Raw genomic sequence first — 23,602 nt, forward strand, 5'->3', positions numbered from 1 at the left:
TCAATCTACTAAGTGTGTCACACCTTTGAGGATGTTGATACATAAAAAACACAAAGAGCTAGCTGCTCAATTTAGAATTTTAATTAATCGATTTAACAGTGAATGGTAGCTGGTAGGATTTTTTGATGGTGAGTTGTCGGACAATTCCTTGTAGAATTTGATAGCTTGATCACTCTAAAATAAATGAAAAACATACATTAGATTTTTATGGTTTGTTCCAAAATAAGTGATCAAACAAAACCCTAACAAACCTAAAGGAGGTGCATCACCAAGAACATCCAGCAGGATCCTCTGCAGCACTGGACCGTATTCTTCATATTCCCCCTCACTCAAAGAGAACCCCAACTGAAAAGGTGCGCTCATCTAGACAAAAGAGTAAAGAAAACGATTTACAGTCTAATATATACAGCAATAACATTTAATACTGTTAATACACTTTAAGTTTCTGTGTTCTTTAGTTTTTCAGCTTCACTGACTATGTATGAGCAGTTTATATTTTCTTTATTTCAGACTGTACTCGGTCTGGTTTTGTGCATATTGTGTAAGCATACATCGACAAGGTGGAACAGAGTGGAGTGGACATAAAGTGTGCACAGTGTTTAAAAACTCCAGCAGGACTGCTGTGTCTGATTCACCCGTACAAACACAACACACACTAACACATAGGTGATCCTTTAGGAATGTGATCATTTAGGAACAGGATGAAAATAAATTTACAAAATATGCAGAGAAAGAGGTTGTTCCCTTTATAGTAAAATAGACATTTAAAAAGTGTATATAGAGACAATAAGGTGGTGTTAATATTAACTCTTGGATAAAGAACTGCTTAAATATTTTATTAGACAAAACATATTTTTAATGGTTTAACCATTGCTCTTTTAAAAAAAAATCATATCATTATTGTCATGCAAAAATATTTTTTTATATAATTTATATCTGGAACATTATATGGGCCAATAGAAATGCTTTAAAATTACTTGGAATAAAACCAGTCAGTGAGACATTGAGTAGTATGTGTGTGTGTGTCTATATGCAGATATACCATTAGGCGGTTGTCCTCCAAAGAAGGAACATCTATCTCAGCTGCAGCTCTTCGCCCCACTCGAGGTGGCTTTCGGTCTCCCCGGCCCTACAACATAGTGACAGATCAGAGAAGATGACATGACTAAAACATATCATTATGTCTAACACCCTGCTACTAAACTAAACACAAAGCTTGGCCTATTACTAATAGTGCTATATTCACAGATACTGAGACAAACCTGAACACACACAACAAATGAGAGTGCTTATTTATTATTATGCATGTACACCTCACCTGTGGCTTCTGGGTGGGGCTGAGGAAGCTGGAGCCACAAGTAACACATTCAGCCCACAAGGAAAGAGCGAAGAGGAGCAAAATCACGTGACCTGCACGGCTTTGGCAAGGCATCCTAAGCAGACTCTTGATGCCTCTTAAAACCAAGAAATTAACATAACAAGAAATTATAATAAAATACATAAAAAAGAAAAGAGAACTGAGCGAGTTTAAGTATTTGTAGGCCCCATCAGGCCTTAAATAACATTTTGACATGTAAACATACAGTAACATTTACGTTAAAACATTTATACGCTAAAGGAGTTTGCATGCATTGCTATTTGTTACCTTAAAAACTGTATTGCGGGCTTTTAAATTCAAGGCTCTTTGATAATATATTGTATTTTTTTAACAATATTATAGTTAAAATAGTTACATTTAACACGACAAATAAATACAATGTAAAACACATCTCTATAGGTGACAAATATTAACACGTGTATCATTACACCATGTGTCTTACCTGGTGAAGTAAAGTACAGGATGATGGTGGGAAGTAGTCAACTCTGCACAGGGCCCCACTTTTAAATAGGCTGCTGCTTAAGAGGAATCCTTCAGGAGATGACTGTAAAAACAATCACAGGGGAATGTACCCGTCCATTATCGTGATGAATAGTTTCGACTCTAATATACTGTCTGTTTGATTTTGTGTGTGTTATGAGTGTTTAAAAGATAAGAGATGCTGTTCATTTAGTGACTCAGTTATCACCACGGAGTCACGGACATAAGCAACTGGAGTCAAATTGTTCTGTCAATAATTTCTCTAAACTAAACACACACACAGAGTGTGTACACCCAGTATTCTTCATTCATAGCTGCTGATGTGATTGTTTTGAATAGCTCTGTGTCTAAACTATGAGCCTGTTAATATGACACCTGATATTTGTAAGAAGTGGTTTAAGCATCCTACTGTGGATACACAACACATTGCCAGACTTGTTTTTCCATCAGACTAGCAAACATTAAAATCTGCAGCTTGATTTTTTAAAACCACAGATATATATAATTTTAAAACATATTTAAACATGTGGACATCTTAATTTAAACTAAGAAGTATTAGAAATAAAAATAATTAATCACAGAAAAAATATTTGAAAAATGTAACGAATAAAAAAAAACATTTATGTGAGAACAATATATGCAATCTCTGATTTTTTTCAGTGGTTAAAAAAACAAGAATATTGTTTTCTATCTTTAATGCAAAATAAATACATGGACAAATACAAATATTTGCTGTTTGATTGGCTGATAAATGTCTATTTTGGTGGACAATAGTTCTCAATCTCTGTTAAGTGCAAGAATACACAAGCAGGAAGAAAATACATGATATCCATTGCATTGAACACAGGGTCTGTAAAAGTTAAAATGGCTAAATTGAGAATAAATAGCAACAAATCAGCTGCAGCTGAATAAAGAAATTGTTAGAGAGGATTTGTCTTATTTAAACCTTAGGTAATGGTTGGTTGAAGTAGGTGTTATCATGATGGTCAGATCTAAAAAGCTCTCTTTAAGAAAGAGACCTTCAGAGAGAAGACTGTAGCTGCATATGAGTCAGCCACTTACACTGTCCGAAAATAATTTATAAGTAAAACATTTAAAACAACAGCCAACTTGACCAGGTCAGGCCGTCCTAGTAAACTCAGTCCAAAAGCAGACAGACATCATGATGTGAATAAAACTCTTCAACAATCCTAAAATTTCGGGGTCTATATGTAAAGTATCTCTTGCTTTAGTCACAGGTGTTCTCTAGCAAATTTTAGTTTTGCCCTCATGTTTTTGTTTTAACAGCAAGAGCTCTTCTCTGCACACCTTAGAAATATGGCCTCTGCAGCCAACGTCAACGGTGACAACATTTTAAAGAGTTTTTTAAGTATTAGGGTTGCAATACATGTCTGTTCATATATGAACTATATTACTGAAGGAGTGTTTGAATTTAGGAAGTTCGTAGTGCACAGAACTTATATAGTTGAACTGTATATAGTTGTACAATTGTGATATTTTTTGAATAACTTCACACCTATAGTATCTACAAAAATAAAATAAACAAACTGTTTAGGAAGGATGCTGTAGACCAAAGGAGCAGTTTCAGTGGCAGGTTCTTGTCACAGAGCTGCTCTACAGACAGACTGAGAAGATCGTTTGTTCCGAGAGCCATCAGACTCTTCAACTCCTCCCAGTGGAGCCGGAAGAGAGAGGACAGATGAGAAACGAGTCTCAAATGTGCTCTCTTGAATCACAGCCTTTTTACCTGTACTGGAATAACACCCTACACATCTCCACCCTGCGACTCTTTTGCCTTTTTATTGTATATACTGTTCTTTTGCACCCCTGGAAACTTTGTCACTTTACTGTACATCCTGTACATTTGCACTCCTGGACACTTCACTTTACTGTACATCCTGTACATTTGCACTACTGGTCACTTCACTGCATATCCTGTACATTTGCACTCCTGGACACTTTACTGTACATCCTGTACATTTGCACCCCAGGTCACTACACTACGCACCTAACTTAAATACAACACCTGCACAGGTTTATGTTTAATATTGCCATATCTGCTGATACCCGCTATCTCCTATACTTAAATTATTCTTTTACTGCACTACTTCATATCTAAGACTACTTACTTTCACACTTTGTATAGCGTTTTATATTATAAATTTAAATATTATATATTTATGTATATATTTTAAAGTCTCAGTTTTAGAATTTTTATTTTATAGTTTTTAGAGTCTTATATCCCTCACTGTGCTCTCTTATTGTATTACACTTATTGTTTGTTTGTTTCTACTGAGTTGTGTAACTGCTACTGGCTGCTAAATTTCCTTCGGGATCAATAAAGTATCTATCTATCTATCTATCTATCTATCTATCTATCTATCTATCTATCTATCTATCTATCTATCTATCTATCTATCTATCTATCTATCTATCTATCTATCCATCCATCCATCCATCCATCCATCCATCCATCCATCCATCCATCCGTCCGTCCATCCATCCATCCAGAAGTTGGTCACACACCTGCCGTAATATTAGAACATTTCTGCACTCCGGTAAAGGGAGCCCTCGAGTGAGTGCCAAATGGATGTTGGTGGATGGAGCCAAACAGCTCAAATTAAAATCAAAACCCAATTAAAAATGTTCCACTTGCCCAGGATTTTCCTTTAATTTTGAACAATTATAATTATGCATTTTGCCATAAAGCAAAGAACAAATACCTATATATTTTAGTTAGTCCTTCAGTAAAAAAGGTTTTAGGCAGAAAAGGTGCTAGTAACTACTGCTACTATAAACTTAGTAAACTGATGCTGAAGTTATGTCAAAAAGCATGTTAAAAGGCTTATAACTGGAGTTTAAAAGATTTAAATATTATGTTTTCTGTACTGAAACCTTTGGTATTGGACTGAGTTGAGAATATGTCTTTTACAGAATGAAAATAATTAAACATTTTTAAAGTCTGATTTTGCTCAGTTGCTGCAAATGAACAGATTCATTTTGGACTCACTCCATAAGATAAACCCAGCAGATATTCTCATGAGGTTTTCTGATCTAGTGCTCCTCAGAAGTGGAGCAGGATTTGGTCTTTAGGATGATGGTGTGTAGTTGTGGGCTGTTTTCCTGCAGTTAAGCTCCGCAGCAGCAGAGGGCAGCGCCGGGCTGTTTTCGTCTCTTAACAGCATCAGTGTAAAGATGGCGGCGTGTATATGAGCTGTTTATTTACATTAAATATCCATACCGGATGAAAACATGGATAAAAAGAAGAAGCAGTATAATGTCACAGCTTCGTCGGTAAGGAGCTCACACAAACTAACCAGATTATATCGTAGTTCTGCCATAGATGTTCGCAGGAGACCGTACGGGCGACTAAACAGCGATTTATATATGTGTGGCTAACGTAGCTAACTAGCTAGCAAGCCAGGTTATCAGGCTAATATTTAACCAGTTTGTTTCTGGTTTAAAATCATCTGACTGATCTGTAACTATATTATCCTTCATATTTTGACGGTCCTAATTAATGGAAACCCATAGACATGTAAAAAATTGTCACTAGCTACTGTTAGGTAATTAGTTAACGTTACAGTTCAATTGAAGCAGCCTCTAACGTTAATTTATCTACTTGATATTTCACAGTGATCTGACTTTAAAACACAAAATGCAGTATTAGTAGCTTTGTATGCGTCCTGTATGGAACAGTTAACTAGTTAACAGTTACAAGTTAAGTTTAACTACCTAGGTTAGCTAACATGTATTTTCAGCTGCATCACTATGCTGATCAAGCAGCAAGACCAAGCTATCATTTAGAAGAGCCAGTAGGTCGCTGGTCAACTAGCATGACCAATAAACATGACGAAATACAACACTCACTATTTAATCTGATTGTTAATGAACAGAGGGTGTTTTCTCATCTGGATGAACAGATATTCAAGCACCTTTACCACCAAAGAACACTTTAGACCACCTTTTTTTTGGAAAATGGGGAAAAATTTATGTATATCCCTTTTTGTCACAGCTGGTTGACCTGAAAGCTGAGCTTTATCGGAAGCAGGAGGCATTTAAAAATGAAAGACTTTCTAAGGATGTTGGAACTGCACCCAAATCACACACCAAAGTAAAGGCAAGTACATGGGAGAAGGCACAACATTTCTGGATGCTGTTTTAAAACAAGAGTCTAAATAATTAATGTCTTTGTGTGTTAATGTAGAAGCCCAACATTTGGACCAAACAAAATGAAGGGGTGTCTGCTCGTGCTCAGAGAGATGTAGAACAAACTGTGGAAGAAGAAAAGAACTTGGACAAATCAAGGTATACTTTATATAAAAATATTACTAAACATTTTGTCAAATAACTGGTTATTGTATCAGATTCAGTAAACTTTCATTTTCTTACACACGTTCATATATATATGCTTCTCACTGCTCATGTGCTTTTGTAGGCAGAAGTTGGAGGAGAAAGTAAGACTCTATGAACAAATGACCAAAGGAGATTTCCCAGGTACAGGAGGCTTGATTTTGGGAATGTGGTCAGATTGAGCACTGCATTTCTTTACTGCCATTTACCAACAGGTGGCATCCACACATCAAGAGCAGCTGTGATTAACATATTACTCTGGTGTCATTTCTTTTTGTAGATGAAGAGACGGAAAGCCTTTACTTGGTTGACTTTACACAGAAGATAATTGACCAGAAGAAAGGAATACAAAACAGAGAGGCTGAGAAAGGAGACAGAGATGGAGAAGACTCTGACACACATGTCCCCATTCCACCCCCACAGAACAAAGAGGAGGAGTGGTATGATTTGTGTTGATACATATGATCATTTTCTTTAATAAGGAAAAATATTTGTTCTCTCTGAATGATCTAAGAGTTTTTTTCTTTTTCTCTTAGGGTGGACTATGTTGATGCATTGGGTAGATCAAGGAAGTGTTTAAGGAAAGATTTACCAGAGTTTCAGAAAATGGATCAGGATTTACAAAGCAAAAAGTAGGCATGATCGATGAAATCTCTCTCACACACTAAGGCTGGATTAGCTCTCCAATATATTTATTAAAGATATATTAAAAATATCTTAATATAATGCTATTAACATCATGATGATTTTATTGTGTTGTTTATTCAGCAAATTGAGGTATCTTAAGATGAGTTGTACTCATATTTGGCCCCTTTGTTATTATTTGTATTCATTTCGTGATAACGGCATCTACATGTAAAAGTAATGTTATTGTATTAAATTAATTTTTTTAACAGCATAAGTATTCTATTGATATTGATTGGCATTAACAGGCCGAAATGTTACATAAAAACACTGCACAATCCCTTACACCATATCCATTGCCTGGACTGTTGGCACAAGTTAAGAGTGGGTCGACAGAGTCAAACAGTTGGTACCACTGCATCCAATTCCAACCCAACCCTGTGTCTCCACAGCCTCAGCTTTCTGTTCAAGCCTGATGTGGTGTACTGCTGTTGTAGTCCATCCAAAGTAAAGTTCAGGGTAACTTGTCCTCTTGAACCAGTCTGGGCATTCAGAGTTAATCTCTCTAAGTAACAAGATTTTTCTGTCTGCAAAACTGCTTTTCATTTTTTACCGCACCATCCTAGGTCACCAAAAATACCTTAATCACCCCATCTTGCACCACCAACACCAAAAAGCAAAATTGTATAATTATTTGTTAAATCCACATTGCCAAGGTCTAGTATACAATTACTGAGTAATATTTGGCGGTGTGTGTATATAAGTCTAATTAAGTTTGTCCCTCTACAGAGTGACTGGAGCTGACAGGACTTTGTTGTCTGAAGATATGAGGCGGGAGATGCAGAGAGAACAGTGGGAAAGGGAGGAGGAGGAGCAGATGAAGAGGCCTGTGGGACCAATTCACTACGAAAATATCAGAGATCAAGGTGAGAGGTGGACAAAGATCACTTGGGAGATCTTTGACCATTGTAAAATGTCTTTGTGAAAGTGTGTGAGAGGCGGGAATGTATGATGTTTCTTTTTTTACAGAGGCCCGAGAGCTGGGTGTTGGATACTTTGCTTTTGCTCATGATGAGCAACAGCGCAAAAAACAGAGAGAAACTTTAGATATGCTGAGAGACCAGGTAAGAATATTACTGGTACCTTACCAGTGATTGTTCTGCAAACATGGTGTGACTGTAATTGTCATTTTAAGCAGCATAGTGGGCATTCAAGCTTCTGCTCTTCCATCAACATCAGTTTCTAATTAAAATTTTGCCATTCTGTAAAAAAAAAAAAAAACTTTTACAGAGAGGGAATTACATGGTGTATTTCTACTTGTAGCACTGATGGCATAACTACTTTCTTTAAAATAGTCCAGGGAAATATATAGAGAAGATGGCAGTTCAGCTATGAATTGGGCTTAATTTTTATTACACATTTATATGTTCAAGTATAGAAATGTTTGGATTGAGACTGCTATAGTATTGAATTCTCCTACAAATGATTTTACAATAAATGCTACTATTTCTGTAGACCACAGAGCAGCGCAACAAGCGGGAGCAGCTGAAGGAGAAGAGGAAAGCTTTGCTTGAAGCTCGGTTGGCAAAAGTGAGGATGAGGAAAATGAAGAAAAGCAAGCTAGAGTCTGGAGATGAGTCTGGTGCGTATTTGTTTGTTAAATACAACTTTAATTAATCTTTGCTCCCCAATTTTGCTAAGTCAATAAACCCACCCACTCACTAGGACATCCCCTGTAACTTGCAGTGCTCTCAATAATAGAGTAATCCTCTGATACATGTGAAGTCAGCCCCCCCCCGCCCCCCCTTAATTTATTTTAATTTATTAATCAGGTTACCAGTACCTATTGATGTTTTGTAGCTATAATCTCTGTCAAAACGTAAACAAATGATCAGTCATACTTCAACGTTTTACTTCAGTAAAGCATACAGAGTTTATGAATATTTGCTTGGTATATTTTTGTTTGTTTGTTTTATTGTCATTATTAGCTAAAAAAAATTAATAGAAACATTACCTACTTTTTTCTGCTTTCTTGTAGCTGCTGCTCCTGAGGAAGATGTTGACAAAGATGAGGATGAGGCTGAATATGTGATTGGGCCTTCTCCATCTGAGACTGTGGTAAAGAAAGTGGAGGTTGAGATTCAAGAGAGAAAAGACTCCAGACCTGGGGTGCCGCATGTCAGAGAGTGGGACAGAGGCAAAGGTATCATAGCAAATGCATATCAGATGTGTTCTGGTCCTTGTCTGTGTGATCTGAATGAAATTAAATGTGAACATTTATGTTTTAGTACATACTTCTCATATCTGTAACTTTTCCTTTCAGAATTCTCCTGGGGTCAGTGGACCAGTCGTCGTCGCGAGGAACGCGATTCAGATTTTGCCCCGCCCACTTCGTACTTTGCAGATGAGAGAAGGGCCAATCACACAAGACCTGGAAAAGAGGGCCACAGCAAAGGAAATATTTCATTTAAATGGTCTCAAAAACAGAGGGGATCAGATCAGGAGGGCACAGACATGCAAACACACTTTACACGTGTTCCATTTACAGACCAGCCTGCATCTTCACAGCCTCAACAAGGACCTTTACCACCCAATCAGGCACAGAGTGTGGATCAGCTTTTATCTTTCTATAAAAACTCTGTTTGAAACTTTCAACAAGTAGATCATTTTGTTTATTTCTCAACTTAAACTTGCTCTTTTACTAAAGTGATTGCCAAAAATTGATCTGGTTATATTTGAAAAAGTAAAAAATGGTAAATATGCAACACCTGTTATTGCATTTGTTTACATCACTAAAAGAAACAGGATTTGTTTCCTGGAATTTAATGAGGGATACTGTTCAGTCCAGTGCTGATAGATAGATCTAGGTATTAGATCTGCATTCGACCTTGATGTCACAGATCTTTCTGCCCCAGACTTCATAAAACATGAAAAAATGTGCGCAGTGTACAATGACTTTTGTTGAGATTTATTTTATCCACAAATAAACATACATTTTAGAACATTTTATTCTTCTGGTTCTTTCAGGTTACATAGCATGTAAGTATGTTTACCCTAGGAGCTTATGCAAACACTGCAGTGGTATGGTTTTAGGACTGTTCTAATGCCCTTTGATTGACATGAAGCCTAAAACAGCATTTAAACATATAAAAATACTTTTGTTTGCAATTTATTTGTAAAAATGAATCTATAATAATAGCTGTACCTAAACTTTAGGAAATCATAATGTAACAAAGTGCTATCTATCCTCTAAAACAGGGGTGTCAAACTCATTTTGGCCGAGGGCCACATTGGCATATTGGCTGTCCTCTGAGGGCCAGATGTAACTTATAAATGTAAGAAAATGTAACCAGATGTAATATAAAATGAATGTAATTACTCTTTAATGTTAAGTAACTCTCAATATATTATTTATTCAATCAAATATTACAGTTGCATGGAAAAAATGTTAGCTTGTTGCTCTATTAACATAAATCCTTTTAATTTGTCATGTTATGAAATCCAAAAACTCCATCAATCAAGAACCAAACTATTCAAGTGAATAGAAATGACATAAAATACAAGTTATATTAACTTTGATCAAAACGTTTGATACTGAAATAAGGCTTAATAAATATAAAATAAAAAATTGTGAGCTGTTAAGAACATGACAGATTTAGCATTTCCTCAGATTTAGCAGTTCCTCATACAACCACTAGTGGGAGCTGCAGCAGCACAAGCCCGCAGTCTTTACTGAGTCAGAGCTACAGCCCAGCCACGGGCTAGAGGGCTCAGCTGAGCCAGTCTGGAGCGTTTTTAACATTTTTAAGTTCCTCCGTGTATGAAATAAAGATTTTTAACCCCACTAACCGGATAATACAGTTCATCTTTCAGCCCAAGCAGCTAACAGTAGCAGTTTAAAGCAGCCATCACGGAGTCACTGCTCGGATTACATTAAAAACAGGTCAGTTAGCGCGCTGCTAACCTCATGGTGTTTATAACTACGGAGTTTAGTGGACACACCACGGCTGCAAGGTTAGACTGTTGAAGGCTACTGAAGACTATTAAAGGCTATTGGAGGTTATTGAAACGGTTATTGGGGGCAGAAATCAGTAAAGGCTGGTTAGATAAGTGATTCACGTCTTCGTCCTTTGCTGTGGTGAAACTGCGACTAGCCCTGTCACAGTGATGTTTATTAACGTCATTAAAACATATTTTGTCAGCTATTGTCTTATAAATATTTACACATAACTTATATCTCTCCTAAATGGCAGTAAATATCTCTCCTAGTGGCAGTAAGCCGTAACCTCGCGGGTAATACAATCGACAAGCATTGTGGGAAATGTAGTTTTTGGTCAAAGAATGCTTCTGACCTATTTATTATGGACACTAAGATTTTACAAGCTCTCGCGGGCCACATAAAAGGACGTGGCGGGCCACATTTGGCCCGCGGGCCTTGTGTTTGACACATGTGCTCTAAAAGAACCACTGTGGTAATGCTTACCCAATGTGTAAAATAACATTAAAAGAAAACTGTATAAAAGTAAAGAGTGAAGAGTAACAATTGCCCATATTTATAATAATGTGTTTATTTAGATTTAATCTTGATAAATGTATTGTTACAGTAAGTGAGAGTACAGAATTTCGACAACTATACTGCAGACACTAAAGGCACGATATTAATATTAACCCAACAGCATTACGAATGGATTAAAATGGTTTCCTGAGACAGCAAAGTTTAAGTGTGTGTGTGTGTGTGTGTGTGCTCATTTAAATACAATACAACCTCACACATACGCAGATACACAGGGCTTCACATTAACAAGCCCTTGGACACGAGGATGGGACACCTCTCACAATCCCATCACGGGACTGCTGTGAACTTTGACTCACAGGATATCCTGCTCTCCACAGTTTTCTGTGTGTGTGTGCAGTTTGTGGAAGAGTGTGTGTGCAGTCAGTGTGTGTGCTGCAGTCAGAAACAGAGCAGTGAGAGATTATATGTGAGGAACTATGAGGGAGAAGACCGTTTAGTTAGCAAAATTTAGTATAGCAAGGGAGTTCCTGAGGATTTAATGTGTGTGTTTGTTTTGTGAGTTTGTGGCATTCTGTGAGCAGTTCTGCACTTAAACACTGTGTGAGGGCACTGACAAGACAATGGTGAGTGAGAGCTTCTTACTTGTGATAATCACATGATCTGTATGTGAACACACCTGCTGTCTGTAGTGCAGGATGGAACAGATTTAATAAGAAAGTCGACTTTCCAGCAGCTGAGATGTGTAATTATGTGAATTTGTGTAATTAAATGATGTTTTATGAATTTGTTACATACATTCATCATGGACATTGGAAGTGTTTTCCTTCCAAGATTTCTTTTAAATTTCCCGTTTTTCTCCAAGTGTGCAGCTTTTACAGTCTTAAATAGAACAATGGAGAATGAGTTTTCATTATTCCAAATTTGCAGCTCTACTAAAGTTTGTTTGATCGCATAGATTATGATAAAGACAAATATCTAAAATGTGTTTAAAAATGTTTGGGAGAGAACAGCTGAGACATTCCATCCCAAGAACACTGTACCAACTGTCAACTGTTAAACATGGTGCTGGTAGCAGCATTCTCTGGGTCTGTTTTGGAAGTGGTTCATTGCACAAAGTTTTCAAAATAATGATGACGGAGTAAACGTTCATTAGTTCATCAGTTTAATCAGCTTTATGTATACATCCCAAGTTTATTTCAGGGAGGTACACCCCCCCATCCCCTGCACACTGTACAACAAGTAAGACTTTCATTGTTTTTTTTCTTTTACCAGACATTTTTACCAGACAGATTTACTTAAGAGTGGTCAGAGGTGAAAGTAGTTTTGCACACCCACACTAAAAACTGATTGGCTGACTTACAGACTCTTGTTTACTTTCTTTTTTTAGAGAGAGAGAGACAGATTTTTTATAACAGGACAGAAAATACAGAGTACATTAATTGAATAAACAGAACCACAACATACCTGTACATAAACAAAAAAAAATCGCAGCCAATTATTTAGCTTCTGTAACTGCATATAGATCTATTAAATATGGAACAAAGGAAAATATTGCACATGAGTATATGTTTTTAGGCTCGTTCTCTGATTAGTACACTTGAATCTCTTCCAAGTGTTTTGGCACCAAAATATGCTTCAATGCCCGCTAGAAATACACAGAAGTGTGAATAGAACTGATATAGAACCTAATTTTGCCAGTGACTTGTCTCAAAAATATTTATATTTGCTTAAAACAGCAGCACTTTTATACCGAACTCCTCAGCTCTGCTTACCTCATTGACCAAAACTGTACAAAACACAATTCTGAACTGTATTAATTTAGCTATTTAAAAAAAAAAAAAAAAACGAGCAATTTAAACATGTCCAAGAGTTTCCTGTCCATCCTGTCATTTTGGAGGCACAGTATTCTGGTAATGACTTATGTGGTATTTGTCTCCATGCTGTTGGTATGGTCAGGAATAAGAGCATATTTAGGATCTCTTTTACCCTGTGTGTTTTTGAAGGGATCAAATGAAGAATCAGCTCCGAGTGTGAGTGCCAACAGTATCAAGATCACTGATATCACGCAGGATGGAGAAACGCTGACTTTTGCCATCACATCTCAGAAGGTATAAAGGAAATCTGGCCTTGTAAAATGTTCCTGTGTTTTAAAACAAACTGTTCAATGTGCCTCCCTCCCCTTATGTGTGTGTGTGTGTGTGTGTGTGTCAGTCGAACAGCAGCGCAGGGGTGTGTGTTTTTAGGACCTATGAAGATTTTGACTGGCTGCAGCAGAGTCTTCTCTCTCAGGAGGACGTTCCAGGACTTCTTGGAGTCATAGTTAGTGTTCTCTATCCTAATTCACATCTGTGAAATGAAAATAAACACAACAATCATGTTAGTGAGGGTGTCGGCCCGTCCGTATTTGGTGCCTGTAAAAACCTGTTTGTGAAAACAGGCCAGTCACTTTGAGTCTTCAGCACCTCACTACTCCACCATCATCTCCTCAAGACCCCATTACTCCACCCTAATCTCCTCAAAACCTTATCACTCAACACTCATGTCCTTATATCACCATTACTCTACCATCATCTCCTTAAAACCCAATTACTACACACTCATCTTGTCTGTGTCTTATTAATCCACACTCATCTCCCTTAAAGCCTCATTACTCCACCTTCATCTCCTAAAGGCCCCATTACTCCATCCTCTTCTCCTTAAGGCCCGTTTGCTCCACCCTAATCTCATTAAATCCCCATAATTCCACTCTCATCTCCTTAAGGCCTCATTAGTTCACCCTCATCTCCTAAAGGCCCAATTACTCCATCCTGATATCCTTACGACCCAATTACTCCACCCTCATCTCCTTAAGTCCCCTTTACTCCACTCTCATCTTCTTTAAGCCCCGTAACTCCACCCTCTTCTCTTTGAAGCCCCATTACTTCACCCTCATCTCACCAAAGCTCCATTACACATCTCCTCAAGGCCCCAATACTCCACCCTCATTTTCTGAAGGCACTATTACTCCACTCTCATCTCCTCAAGGCCTCATTAGTTCACCTTCATCTGCTCAAGGCACCATTACTCCACCCTCATCTCCTCAATGCATCATTACTCCACTCCCATCTCCTCAAATCCCCATTACTCCACCTTCATCTCCTCAAATCCCCATTACTCCACCTTCATATCCTCAAATCCCCATTATTCCACCCTCATCTCTTTAAAGTCCCATTACTTCACCCTCATGTCCTCAAAGCCCCATTTCTCCACCCTCGTTTCCTTAAAACCCCATTACTCCACCCTTATCTCCTCAATACACTATTACTCCACCCTCATCTCCTCAAGGCATCATTACTCCACCCTCATCTCCTCAAATCTACATTACTTCACCCTCACCTCCTCAATGCCTTATTAATCCACCCTCATCTCCTCAAATCCCCATTGCTTCACTCTAATCTCCTCAAATCCCCATTACTCCACCCTCATCTCCTCCAAAAGCCATTAAACATGATAAGATAAGACAACCATATTAGTCATAGTTGTGCTGGACACGACACCTCAATTGATCCACCATCATCTCCTCTATACCCAATTTCTCCACTTAAATATTAGACGTGTTCGATTTTTTTATGCCTTTAATGCCTGTAATGAGTTATTTTTATGAATAAATACTCGCCAACCTAATTAATTGGAATTATATTAAACTTTGATAGGGTGATTTTGGAACTGTAGAAGATGATGAAGATGAATGTTCACAACAGCCACTGAAAATGTGCTCAGTCTGCAAAAGCAGTCGTTTAATTTTAAGTAGATGATTTTGAAATAAGGTCTTGCGATAATAGAGATTGCATAACTTTATTCTCTGCACACAGTTTCCACCTCTGCCTGGAAAGCCACTGCCTTCCACCTCATTCACACAGGCTAAAGCGCTGAAACAGTTTGGTATGTTTGATCCAGCTCACACTTCTACTGAACCAGTTTTGGTGTTGGTCCTGGTGGTGCCTTGCCTGAACATTTCTCTTATCTCAATTTGATTTAACTAATCAGCTGATTAACAGGTAATTTCAAAGTGTGGTGGATGTGTCAAAGCAGGCAACTCACTGCTTTAATGCACAGGGCAGGGTGCCTCCATGACCAGCATTAAAAAACACTGGATTGAAGCTGAATTAACCTAATAAACTGTGGTTCTGCATTAATTGCAATATGCATGAATTGCATATTTTCTGTATATATTTATATATGTTTGTGTGTCTGTGTGTAGGGTTCCTGGCTCTAGGGGATGAATGGAAGATTTATCGTAAAGCTTTAGAGCTTTATTTGCAGCAGGTGGCAGCACACACCACTCTCAGCAAGAGCAAAGCACTCTCCAGTTTCTTCAGCAGCACTGAGGTCTCTCTCTGTCCCTCTCTTACACTCACTCATACACACATGTAGACACATCACACCTTCGCCATGTTACACACCGCTTACACATACAAAGCTAAATGGAAGCATGTAACACATACACTGGTGTTCTAATAGATTAGCCCTTAACTGTCATGAATTACTTAGAAGAGGAATTAGAAAAAGGGCGATTCACTCATTTCTTGTGTTTCACATATATGCATATACAGCTCTGGAAAAAATTAAGAGACCACTTCAGTTTCTCAATCAGTTTCTCTGATTTAGCTAATTATAGGTAGATGTTTGAGTAAAATGAACATTGTTGTTTTAGTATAAACTATAAACAACATTTCCCAAATTTCAAATAAACAATATTGTCATTTAGAGCATTTATTTGCAGAAAATGAGAAATGGCTGAAATAATAAAAAAGATGCAATGCTTTTAGACCTTAAATAATGCATAGAAAACAAGTTCATATTCATAAAGTTTTAAGAGTCCAGAAATCAGTATTTGGTGGAATAACCCTGGTTTTCATATATCTTGTCATGTTCTCCTCCACCAGTCTTACATATACTGCTTTTGGAAAACTTTATGCCACTGCTGGTGCAAAAAATCAAGCAGTTTAGCTTGGTTTAATGGCTTGTGATCATCCATCTTCCTCTTAATGATATTCAGAGGTTTTTAATTTGCTAAAATAAAAGAAACTTTTTAAGTGGTCTCATTTCTTCAGAGCTTTATATGCACATACAGTGAAGGAAATAATTATTTGATCCCTTGCTGATTTTGCCTCAAAATCATAATGACTTAGAGATGATCTGCAAAGAGAAGTGAACCAACGTTCCTTCTGACACGTGCACAAACTTCGTTATCAACTAAAAAAACATCTGACTGCTGTGATTGCAATCAAGGGTTTAGACACCAAGTATTAAATCTTGTTTGCCAGAAGGGTCAAAAACTTATTTCTCTCTGCAAAATGCAAATAAATGTCTATAATTTATACAATGTGATATTCTGGATTTTATTTTTAATATTCTATCTCTCACTGTTAAAATAACCTACCTTTAAAATTATAGGCTGTTCATGTATTTGTCAGTGGGAAAATTTACAAAATTAGCAAGGGATCAATTTATTATTTCCTTCACTCTATCTGGCCTGAGCTTTAGCCAATTTATGCAGTGTGTTCATACACATTAGAGGGACAGTGAGCATGTAGTGGTTATGTCCCTTGCCTAAGGCACTTTGGCCATGGCCTGCAAGTTCAGAGGATCAAACTAGTGGCCTTCTGTTAACAAGGCAATTTCCAAACTGAGCCATAGCTTCTGGGTTAGATTTGCTCTCCTGCTCATGTTTCTCATGTTAAAAGTATTGTGTTTCTTCTGTTGTCTCTTAGTCGCCTGGAAAACAGCGTGGGAAAAAAGGAATATTCAACCGCCTTAGTCATGTTATGGAGGAGATGAGGAAGGAGGGTCATAAGGTGTGTGTAAATACATCAATTAATAGTGTGTGAACATATTAATAACCTCATATAAAATACCTCACTGATTATTTTATCTCCTCAGGATGTGGATAAATTCTTTCAGAGCGAGAGAGACAGCTGCACACATCTCTCTGTTCTGTTCAAAGTGTCCACAGAGGTTTGCTCCTTCATTTTTTATTTCATTATCGTCTCTCTCTCACACACTCACTAATTTCCATTAATGTAAATCTGAATGTGTTATTTTTTGTAACTTCTATGTCATTACCAACAGAAATTTCTCGACACTGTGCTGACGAAGCAAAGTAAGTTCCTCAGCATTCACAGCGTCCATGTGGAAGTCCAAGTTCAGAGGAAGAACATGCAATACAGTGTTTGTGTGTGTGTGTGATTTTTAGAACTCGCTGTGGCATGTGGTCATTTCTCTACTTCATTGCATCTTGTGTGCAACCATGACAATCCAGCTGCTGTGACCTTCTCAAAGTAAGTGTGTGTGTGTGTGTGTGTAATGAAATATGATTTGATACACCCACTGCATTGTGGGATTTCTGTAAAATTTAGAAGAGCAGCTCTGTTCCATTAAAGCGTCAGTATCAGTATAACATGTACATATGTTTAAACTTTCCACAAACACAAAGATTTACTCTGAATGAGCACAATTTTTTGAGGAATATGAACCTTTACTTGTTTATTATGTCTGCTCTGCTGTCTGATTAGGTTGATAGATTTAATAGATAAAAGTTGGTAGGTTGATAGATAAAATTAATCTATGTCCAAGAATTTCTCATCCACTCTGAAATCTTGGGAAAAACAACCTTTTAAATAGGTCATTTTTCACATCAGTGGCATTACCAACTTTACACTTATTTAAGAGTCTGAAATTACTTGCAGCTTCTTATACAGTTAATACAATACAATTGGTGTATCGTCTACATGTTTAGCTGAGTTTCAGCCGTCCACTTAAGCCTTAGTGTTTTTTTTTTTTTTGAGGGCACTGTATTCTGATAACACACACAGAACAACTTACACATTCTGCATAGTAACTGAAGAATGTTACTATGGAACAGGAGCTCTTTTGCCATGAGTTTTTTTTTTGCATTTTGCATTTTCAGACATGGGTGAATGATGGTTTTACTCACTGATTTTCTTTGTTTCATTAGGATTTGTCTGAAGCTGTCTGATATTATTGAAGCAGTGAAGGTATGTATGACAATAAGGCATGATGATTTAAATAATTAATTTATTAAATATTTATATTTGATTATTTATTTAAATAATTTAAATAGTAAGTAGTGGCAGTAAGTGACAGAAGTAATGGTTCTACATTTTCATGGAAGTCTAGTATTATCAATAGCTATAATCATATTAATTGGTAAATTTAGCACACATCCACACACAGGCAGAAATCTGCTGAAATCTTACTTTTACTGTTTTTATGTTTCCCTGCACCTGCATTAATGTGATCCGATGTTTTTACAATCAAAACCACTCTGATTGTTGAGATTAATGATTCTAAATAATGTACATATGTGCCTAAACATCTACACAGTACTGTATATAATTATATATTTTTTTAATATGGTACAGATATATTTTAATGAATATGGTCCAACGGGGTTTGATTTCTCTTCAGGTAAACTTTGAGAAAGTGTCTGATAATGACGTCTCCTCTATGGGTTTGGCTCTGGATCTGGAGTCCCGCTACCAGGAGGCGAAGAAGGTATGTTTAACACTAATAAAGTAAAACCGATGATCAAACCTGTGATTGTAGCTGTAATTCAAAGTGTTGTTGGAGCTGAGGTGGGCAGTATTTCTAGGCTGCTTCCTCTTACACCCTTCGTAGAAAGCTCAGAAACTTGGTGAAAATGGTTGGGAAACAAAGCCTTCAGAGCAAGTTCAGTTTAAAATGTTTTCAAATATTTTACAATTATTTATGTGAAGAAATGAAAAAGCATTTTTTAAAGTTCAATCCTGTGACACTGTGCTAGTTTGAGTAGTTAGGACAGTTTTTATTATTATTATTATTTTATTTATTTATTATTATTTTTTTTTTTTAGGAAATGCTGTTTAGAAGAACCTGCAAACTGGTGGAACTGGAAGCAGCCAACAGGAACTCTGAAAGAGCCAAGCCTAATAAGAAGGCTATAGTAAGTGAACATATAAAAACTATCAACACATGATCAACACATGAATAAATTACACACTGACTGTTTTTACATTCTGCTGTAGATGGAGGGAGTTCAGAAAGCCACGCAGAAGGAGTTTAACCTCATTTCATCTGTGGCAAAAAAAGAGGTAAAATGATTCTCTGCTTTCGGTGGATGCTCGCTTTTGTCTGTTGTGACTCTTTGAGTTATTATTAATTAAGACCACAATAGGGATCTGTATTGTGCAGAGATTTGATGAATTGTACAGCAATGAGTGAGACCAATCAGTTACTTCTGATTACATAATTCATGCTTCACATACAGGATATAACTAAATACATTATTTGCAAATAACAATTAATTATCAAACCTAAATTAACATGGCTACAAATACTAGGGTGTTGTTTTTTTTTAACTGTATTAGTTTGGGATTACTAGGAAACAACTTGCAGCTTACTCACTCCACGTCAGACATTACCTCCAATTTCACAATAACCCAGCGTTGTACAATGGGGTGGAGTCCAGTGAACATTTAGTCTGTTAACAACAACTTTGAAAATTAATTCAGATTTTGAAAATAAATTAATGGATTACATTGATGCATTATAATGCATTAGTAGGACCTGGGATTACAGGTTCCTTTCCCTTTATTATGATAAGCTCTGTAATATGTCTAGTAGCTAAGCCATTCTGGACATTAACAGTGGGTGAACCAATTTACTGTAGATGCTGACTCAAGGAGGAGCCTGTGAAATATCAGATTATTTCAATAATGATTGATTTCAGACACACAAATATTTTTTTTTGTCAGATTGAGCAATACCACAGAGCCCGTGTCAGTGTGCTGCGAGACTTTCTGGTCTCTTGGTGTGAGAAACAGCTCAGCACAGCTCAGGAAACCTCTGCCCTCTTCTCTCAGCACCTGGAAGCTTGTAGAGGATTTGTGGTGTAAAGCAGCAGCTTTCATTTGTTCAATTTGGTGAAAAGACATCATTTGATCATTGAATCAGGTGTTTAATGATGCTCAAGTATATGATTTCAACACATATTCTGCACTGATTGTTCACCGAGATGTTTTTAAGTAAAACAACAAACATGAATTAACCAAAGTGTTGTAATGCTGTTGTCATTTTGATCAACAAAATCATATATTGCTATCTATGCTATCCTTGTGACACACACAAACACACACACATACCCATCAGCATCAATAATAACTTTTGAATTAATTTCTGCTTCTGTTCTATTTGATATATTCAGGATTTCCAAAACAACAAAGGTCAGTTGTTAATAAGTTGTGTACGCTGCTTTAGTAGATGTTAATATTTTTATTACCTCTATTACTTTATCAGTTCAGCCATGAAATGTCCTACAGATTCTGACTGATTTTTTTAAAATAAATAAATGTAACAAATCAAGTAAAAAAAACAAATGTGCAAACAAATAAATAGGGATATTGTTACAGAAATAATCTTAAAGATCATCTTTTGGTTGAGTGAGGGTAGTGTCAGGTAAAGAAATTGAAATCTGCATAGTAAGTTGCTGTATAATGAAGAACAAAAGTGCTTAATTGTTTTAAATGGGTTTGTGCACTGCGAGTAACTGAAATTGCCTATATGTGTGGTAAACAGGCTATATACAAAATTCTTGAGATTAGGAGGGGTTGTGGAGTGTTGATTGTAAAGGCTGATTTCTGGTTTACTCTCTTCTCTAACTGCCGGAGGTAGATGTAGCTGTGGTGTCTGTGTTTTGTATCAGGTCAGGGTGAACTGAACAGTGAGGCATCATGCTGTAAACAAATCAAATCCCATGTTTTACAGAGGAAAGAATAAACCGTATGCAACCATATGAGCACAAACCATACCTACCTAACATACTCTTGATCCTGTGGTGGTTTGTCCATATTTGCGTACACGTCCTCTGCTCGATTTTTTAATGGAAGTATGGAATACATTGAACAGTATTCATCCTGAACACACACACAAGGACATAATAAATCAATTATCCATTACGACCACCTCTTTTTTTTTTTTTTTTTACACCTGTTGTACATTTTTTTCAGCTCTACTGAGCATTTAGTAGCACTTTCTCTGCATACTTTTTAATCCTCCTTTCACCATGTTCTTCAATGATCAGGACCCCAAAGGACCACCACAGAGCAGTTAATATTTGGGTGGTTGATAATGTTTTAGCACTGCAGCAACACTGACATGGTGGTGTGTTAGTGTGGACAGTGAGTGGACACAATGTTTAAAAACTCCAGCAGCTCTGCACTGCCTTATCCAACCTATCAGCACAACACACACTACCTACCAAGTTATGCATGATGTTATATATGTATATATACAAAAAAACTCATACAGTATGTACAATACACACACACACACACATATATATATAAATTCAGCTCTGGAAAAATTAAGAGACCACTTCAAAAGGATCTTTTTGTTTTACTATTTATAGGTATATGTTTAAGTACAATAAACATTACTGTTTTATTCTATAAACTTTTTTATTTATTTATTTACTTTTTTAAACTTTTTTTTTTTATAAATGTTTACTTCTTTAATGTAAAGAAGAGGAAGACACAAGTCACAAGCCATCAAACAAAGCTAGAGTGCAAAGATGGGCCCCCAAAAGCAGTGTGTAAGACTGGTGGTGGAAAGCATTTTAAAACACATGAAAGCTGTGATTGTTCCACGAAATATTGGTTTCTGAACACTTCCTGAGTTCAAATATTCGTATTATTGTTTCTAAACGAATATAAAAAATATGAGAAATGTTGTCAGTAGTTTATAGAATAAAACAACATTGTTCATTTTACTCAATCAATAAACAGTAAAATTAGATTAAGTGGTCTCTTAATTTTTTCCCAGAGCTGTATATATAAAAATACACACCTGGTTTTCTGGCACCACCTGCGTAATGGCTGAACCTGTTTCACTGTCATATTTTTGTAGGTCAGAGTGTGCAGAGGAATTTGTGTCCTGCAAAAACACCACATTCAGTCTAAAACAACTTAAACATCTGCACACCTATACAGTCCACACAGTTCACCTCACACACTTTCTCCTTACCTGCTCATGTTCTTGCTGTTTTTTGTCTTTTACCCTGTGTGAATTGCGTGAAGGAAATTGTTTTTGTTCAAATGATGCAGGTTGTCTGGTGCTGTTTGTGTTGTTTTTGTAAGCTTCAGAAAGAGCAGAGCAGAGAATCAGAATCAGAATGACTCCATGAAAATGATGAATAAATAAATCATTAAATCATAAACATAAAAACAAGAATACAGCTACACAAGATCATTATGTAATTAGAAAGAGTATTTGTAGCAGTATAGATTATGTGGGATATGACCATAACATGCAAATTGACAGAATATTCTAATATACAGTTATGTTATATAATAAATACGCAATATTAAGTATCTAGTATCTAGAGTCCAGCAAATTCACTCTAAAAGAGAGAGCATCTTTACATGATGAATGTGTGTGTGTGTGTTTTGCACCTTTCTGTGTGCAGTAGGTGAGTGTGATTGCAGCTCCTCCAGTTAATACAATCAGCAGTGCAGTAAGGATGCAGTAATGCAGTAAACTTCTGGAGAATTCCGTTCTCTCTGAGCCTGAAACAGAGAGACACTGCAGAACCAGGCTTTTTTCACTCTTAAAAGTTTTAAAATGTTATACATCTCTGTTTATTCACTTCAACCATACATGTATTATTATAGTATCCATTTTTATATTTAATTCAGATTCAAATAATTTGTTTTACATGAAATTGGGCTGGAGCCAAAAGCACTAATTTGTTTAAATATGACCTATGACCTTTATATCTGTTTAGCCCCAACACTAAACAGACTGTTTTTACTATGGAGTAAAAAGGATATATACATGCATTTTTTTTTTTTATTTTACATCATTTGAATCTGTCTCTTTTCTTTTTTTTATTTTACTTAAAATGTTCAGGCCAAATGTGCTCTCTCTGTGCTGACCTGGGATTCAGACCAGCAAGTCTCGTATCATAGTAAATAGTACCTTAGACCACTGGACCATTTAGAGCCCTGTCTGTTCTGTTTCTTTTTTACCTGCTATCAAACATCATATTGGCTGATCATTTGCTCTAAAATGACTCCAAAATCTTTAACACTAAATTCCATTAAAAGGTCTTTGTAGGTTTAGGCTGAGGAATATCAATATTCTTTATAGAAATGGTATACCATGACTTTAAATTGGATTAAAATCTTTTTACACTGATCTTTATTAAAGCCTGT

General features: G+C 36.6%; 3 protein-coding genes and 1 long non-coding RNA gene across 6 annotated transcripts; 2 read left to right on the plus strand and 2 right to left on the minus strand.

Moving 5' to 3' along the window:
- Positions 1–66: 66 nt before the first annotated feature.
- ghrl (ghrelin/obestatin prepropeptide) lies at positions 67–5,659 on the minus strand. 3 transcript variants are annotated; one of them, XM_007254273.4, is made up of 6 exons: positions 5,594–5,659; positions 1,821–1,922; positions 1,319–1,454; positions 1,043–1,129; positions 252–363; positions 67–174 (listed from the first exon to the last, which is right to left on the minus strand). In XM_007254273.4, exons 3-6 carry the CDS (start codon positions 1,430–1,432, stop codon positions 170–172), a joined length of 318 nt encoding a protein of 105 aa, XP_007254335.1. In that variant the 5' UTR covers positions 1,433–1,454; positions 1,821–1,922; positions 5,594–5,659; the 3' UTR covers positions 67–169. The 3 variants fall into 3 exon arrangements, with proteins under 3 accessions (XP_007254335.1, XP_022531474.1, XP_022531472.1); XM_022675753.2 differs by lacking the exon at positions 5,594–5,659 and adding an exon at positions 4,869–4,964 and having other exon boundaries at positions 270–363; XM_022675751.2 differs by lacking the exon at positions 5,594–5,659 and adding an exon at positions 4,869–4,964.
- On the plus strand, positions 5,008–9,839 carry ccdc174 (coiled-coil domain containing 174). Its single transcript, XM_007254275.4, has 11 exons — positions 5,008–5,152; positions 5,874–5,978; positions 6,066–6,166; positions 6,297–6,355; positions 6,492–6,651; positions 6,748–6,843; positions 7,625–7,761; positions 7,865–7,959; positions 8,351–8,477; positions 8,874–9,038; positions 9,159–9,839. Exons 1-11 carry the CDS (start codon positions 5,111–5,113, stop codon positions 9,479–9,481), a joined length of 1,410 nt encoding a protein of 469 aa, XP_007254337.3. The 5' UTR covers positions 5,008–5,110; the 3' UTR covers positions 9,482–9,839.
- Positions 9,840–11,725: 1,886 nt separating this feature from the next.
- On the plus strand, positions 11,726–20,444 carry si:dkey-28n18.9 (sorting nexin-5). The gene is made up of 14 exons (XM_007254276.4): positions 11,726–11,974; positions 13,355–13,459; positions 13,563–13,670; positions 15,203–15,272; positions 15,592–15,719; positions 17,105–17,188; positions 17,274–17,348; positions 17,463–17,493; positions 17,587–17,671; positions 18,349–18,388; positions 18,822–18,908; positions 19,246–19,335; positions 19,418–19,483; positions 20,147–20,444. Exons 1-14 carry the CDS (start codon positions 11,972–11,974, stop codon positions 20,285–20,287), a joined length of 1,113 nt encoding a protein of 370 aa, XP_007254338.2. The 5' UTR covers positions 11,726–11,971; the 3' UTR covers positions 20,288–20,444.
- On the minus strand, positions 20,376–23,039 carry LOC111193773 (uncharacterized). The gene is made up of 5 exons (XR_007439124.1): positions 22,841–23,039; positions 22,413–22,525; positions 22,236–22,322; positions 21,204–21,304; positions 20,376–21,124 (listed from the first exon to the last, which is right to left on the minus strand). It is a non-coding gene; the product is annotated as an uncharacterized LOC111193773 (long non-coding RNA).
- Between the last annotated feature and the right edge of the window lie 563 nt (positions 23,040–23,602).

Source organism: Astyanax mexicanus, chromosome 5, assembly GCF_023375975.1.
Source record: "Astyanax mexicanus isolate ESR-SI-001 chromosome 5, AstMex3_surface, whole genome shotgun sequence".
In the NCBI taxonomy this organism is placed as follows: Eukaryota; Metazoa; Chordata; class Actinopteri; order Characiformes; family Acestrorhamphidae; genus Astyanax; species Astyanax mexicanus.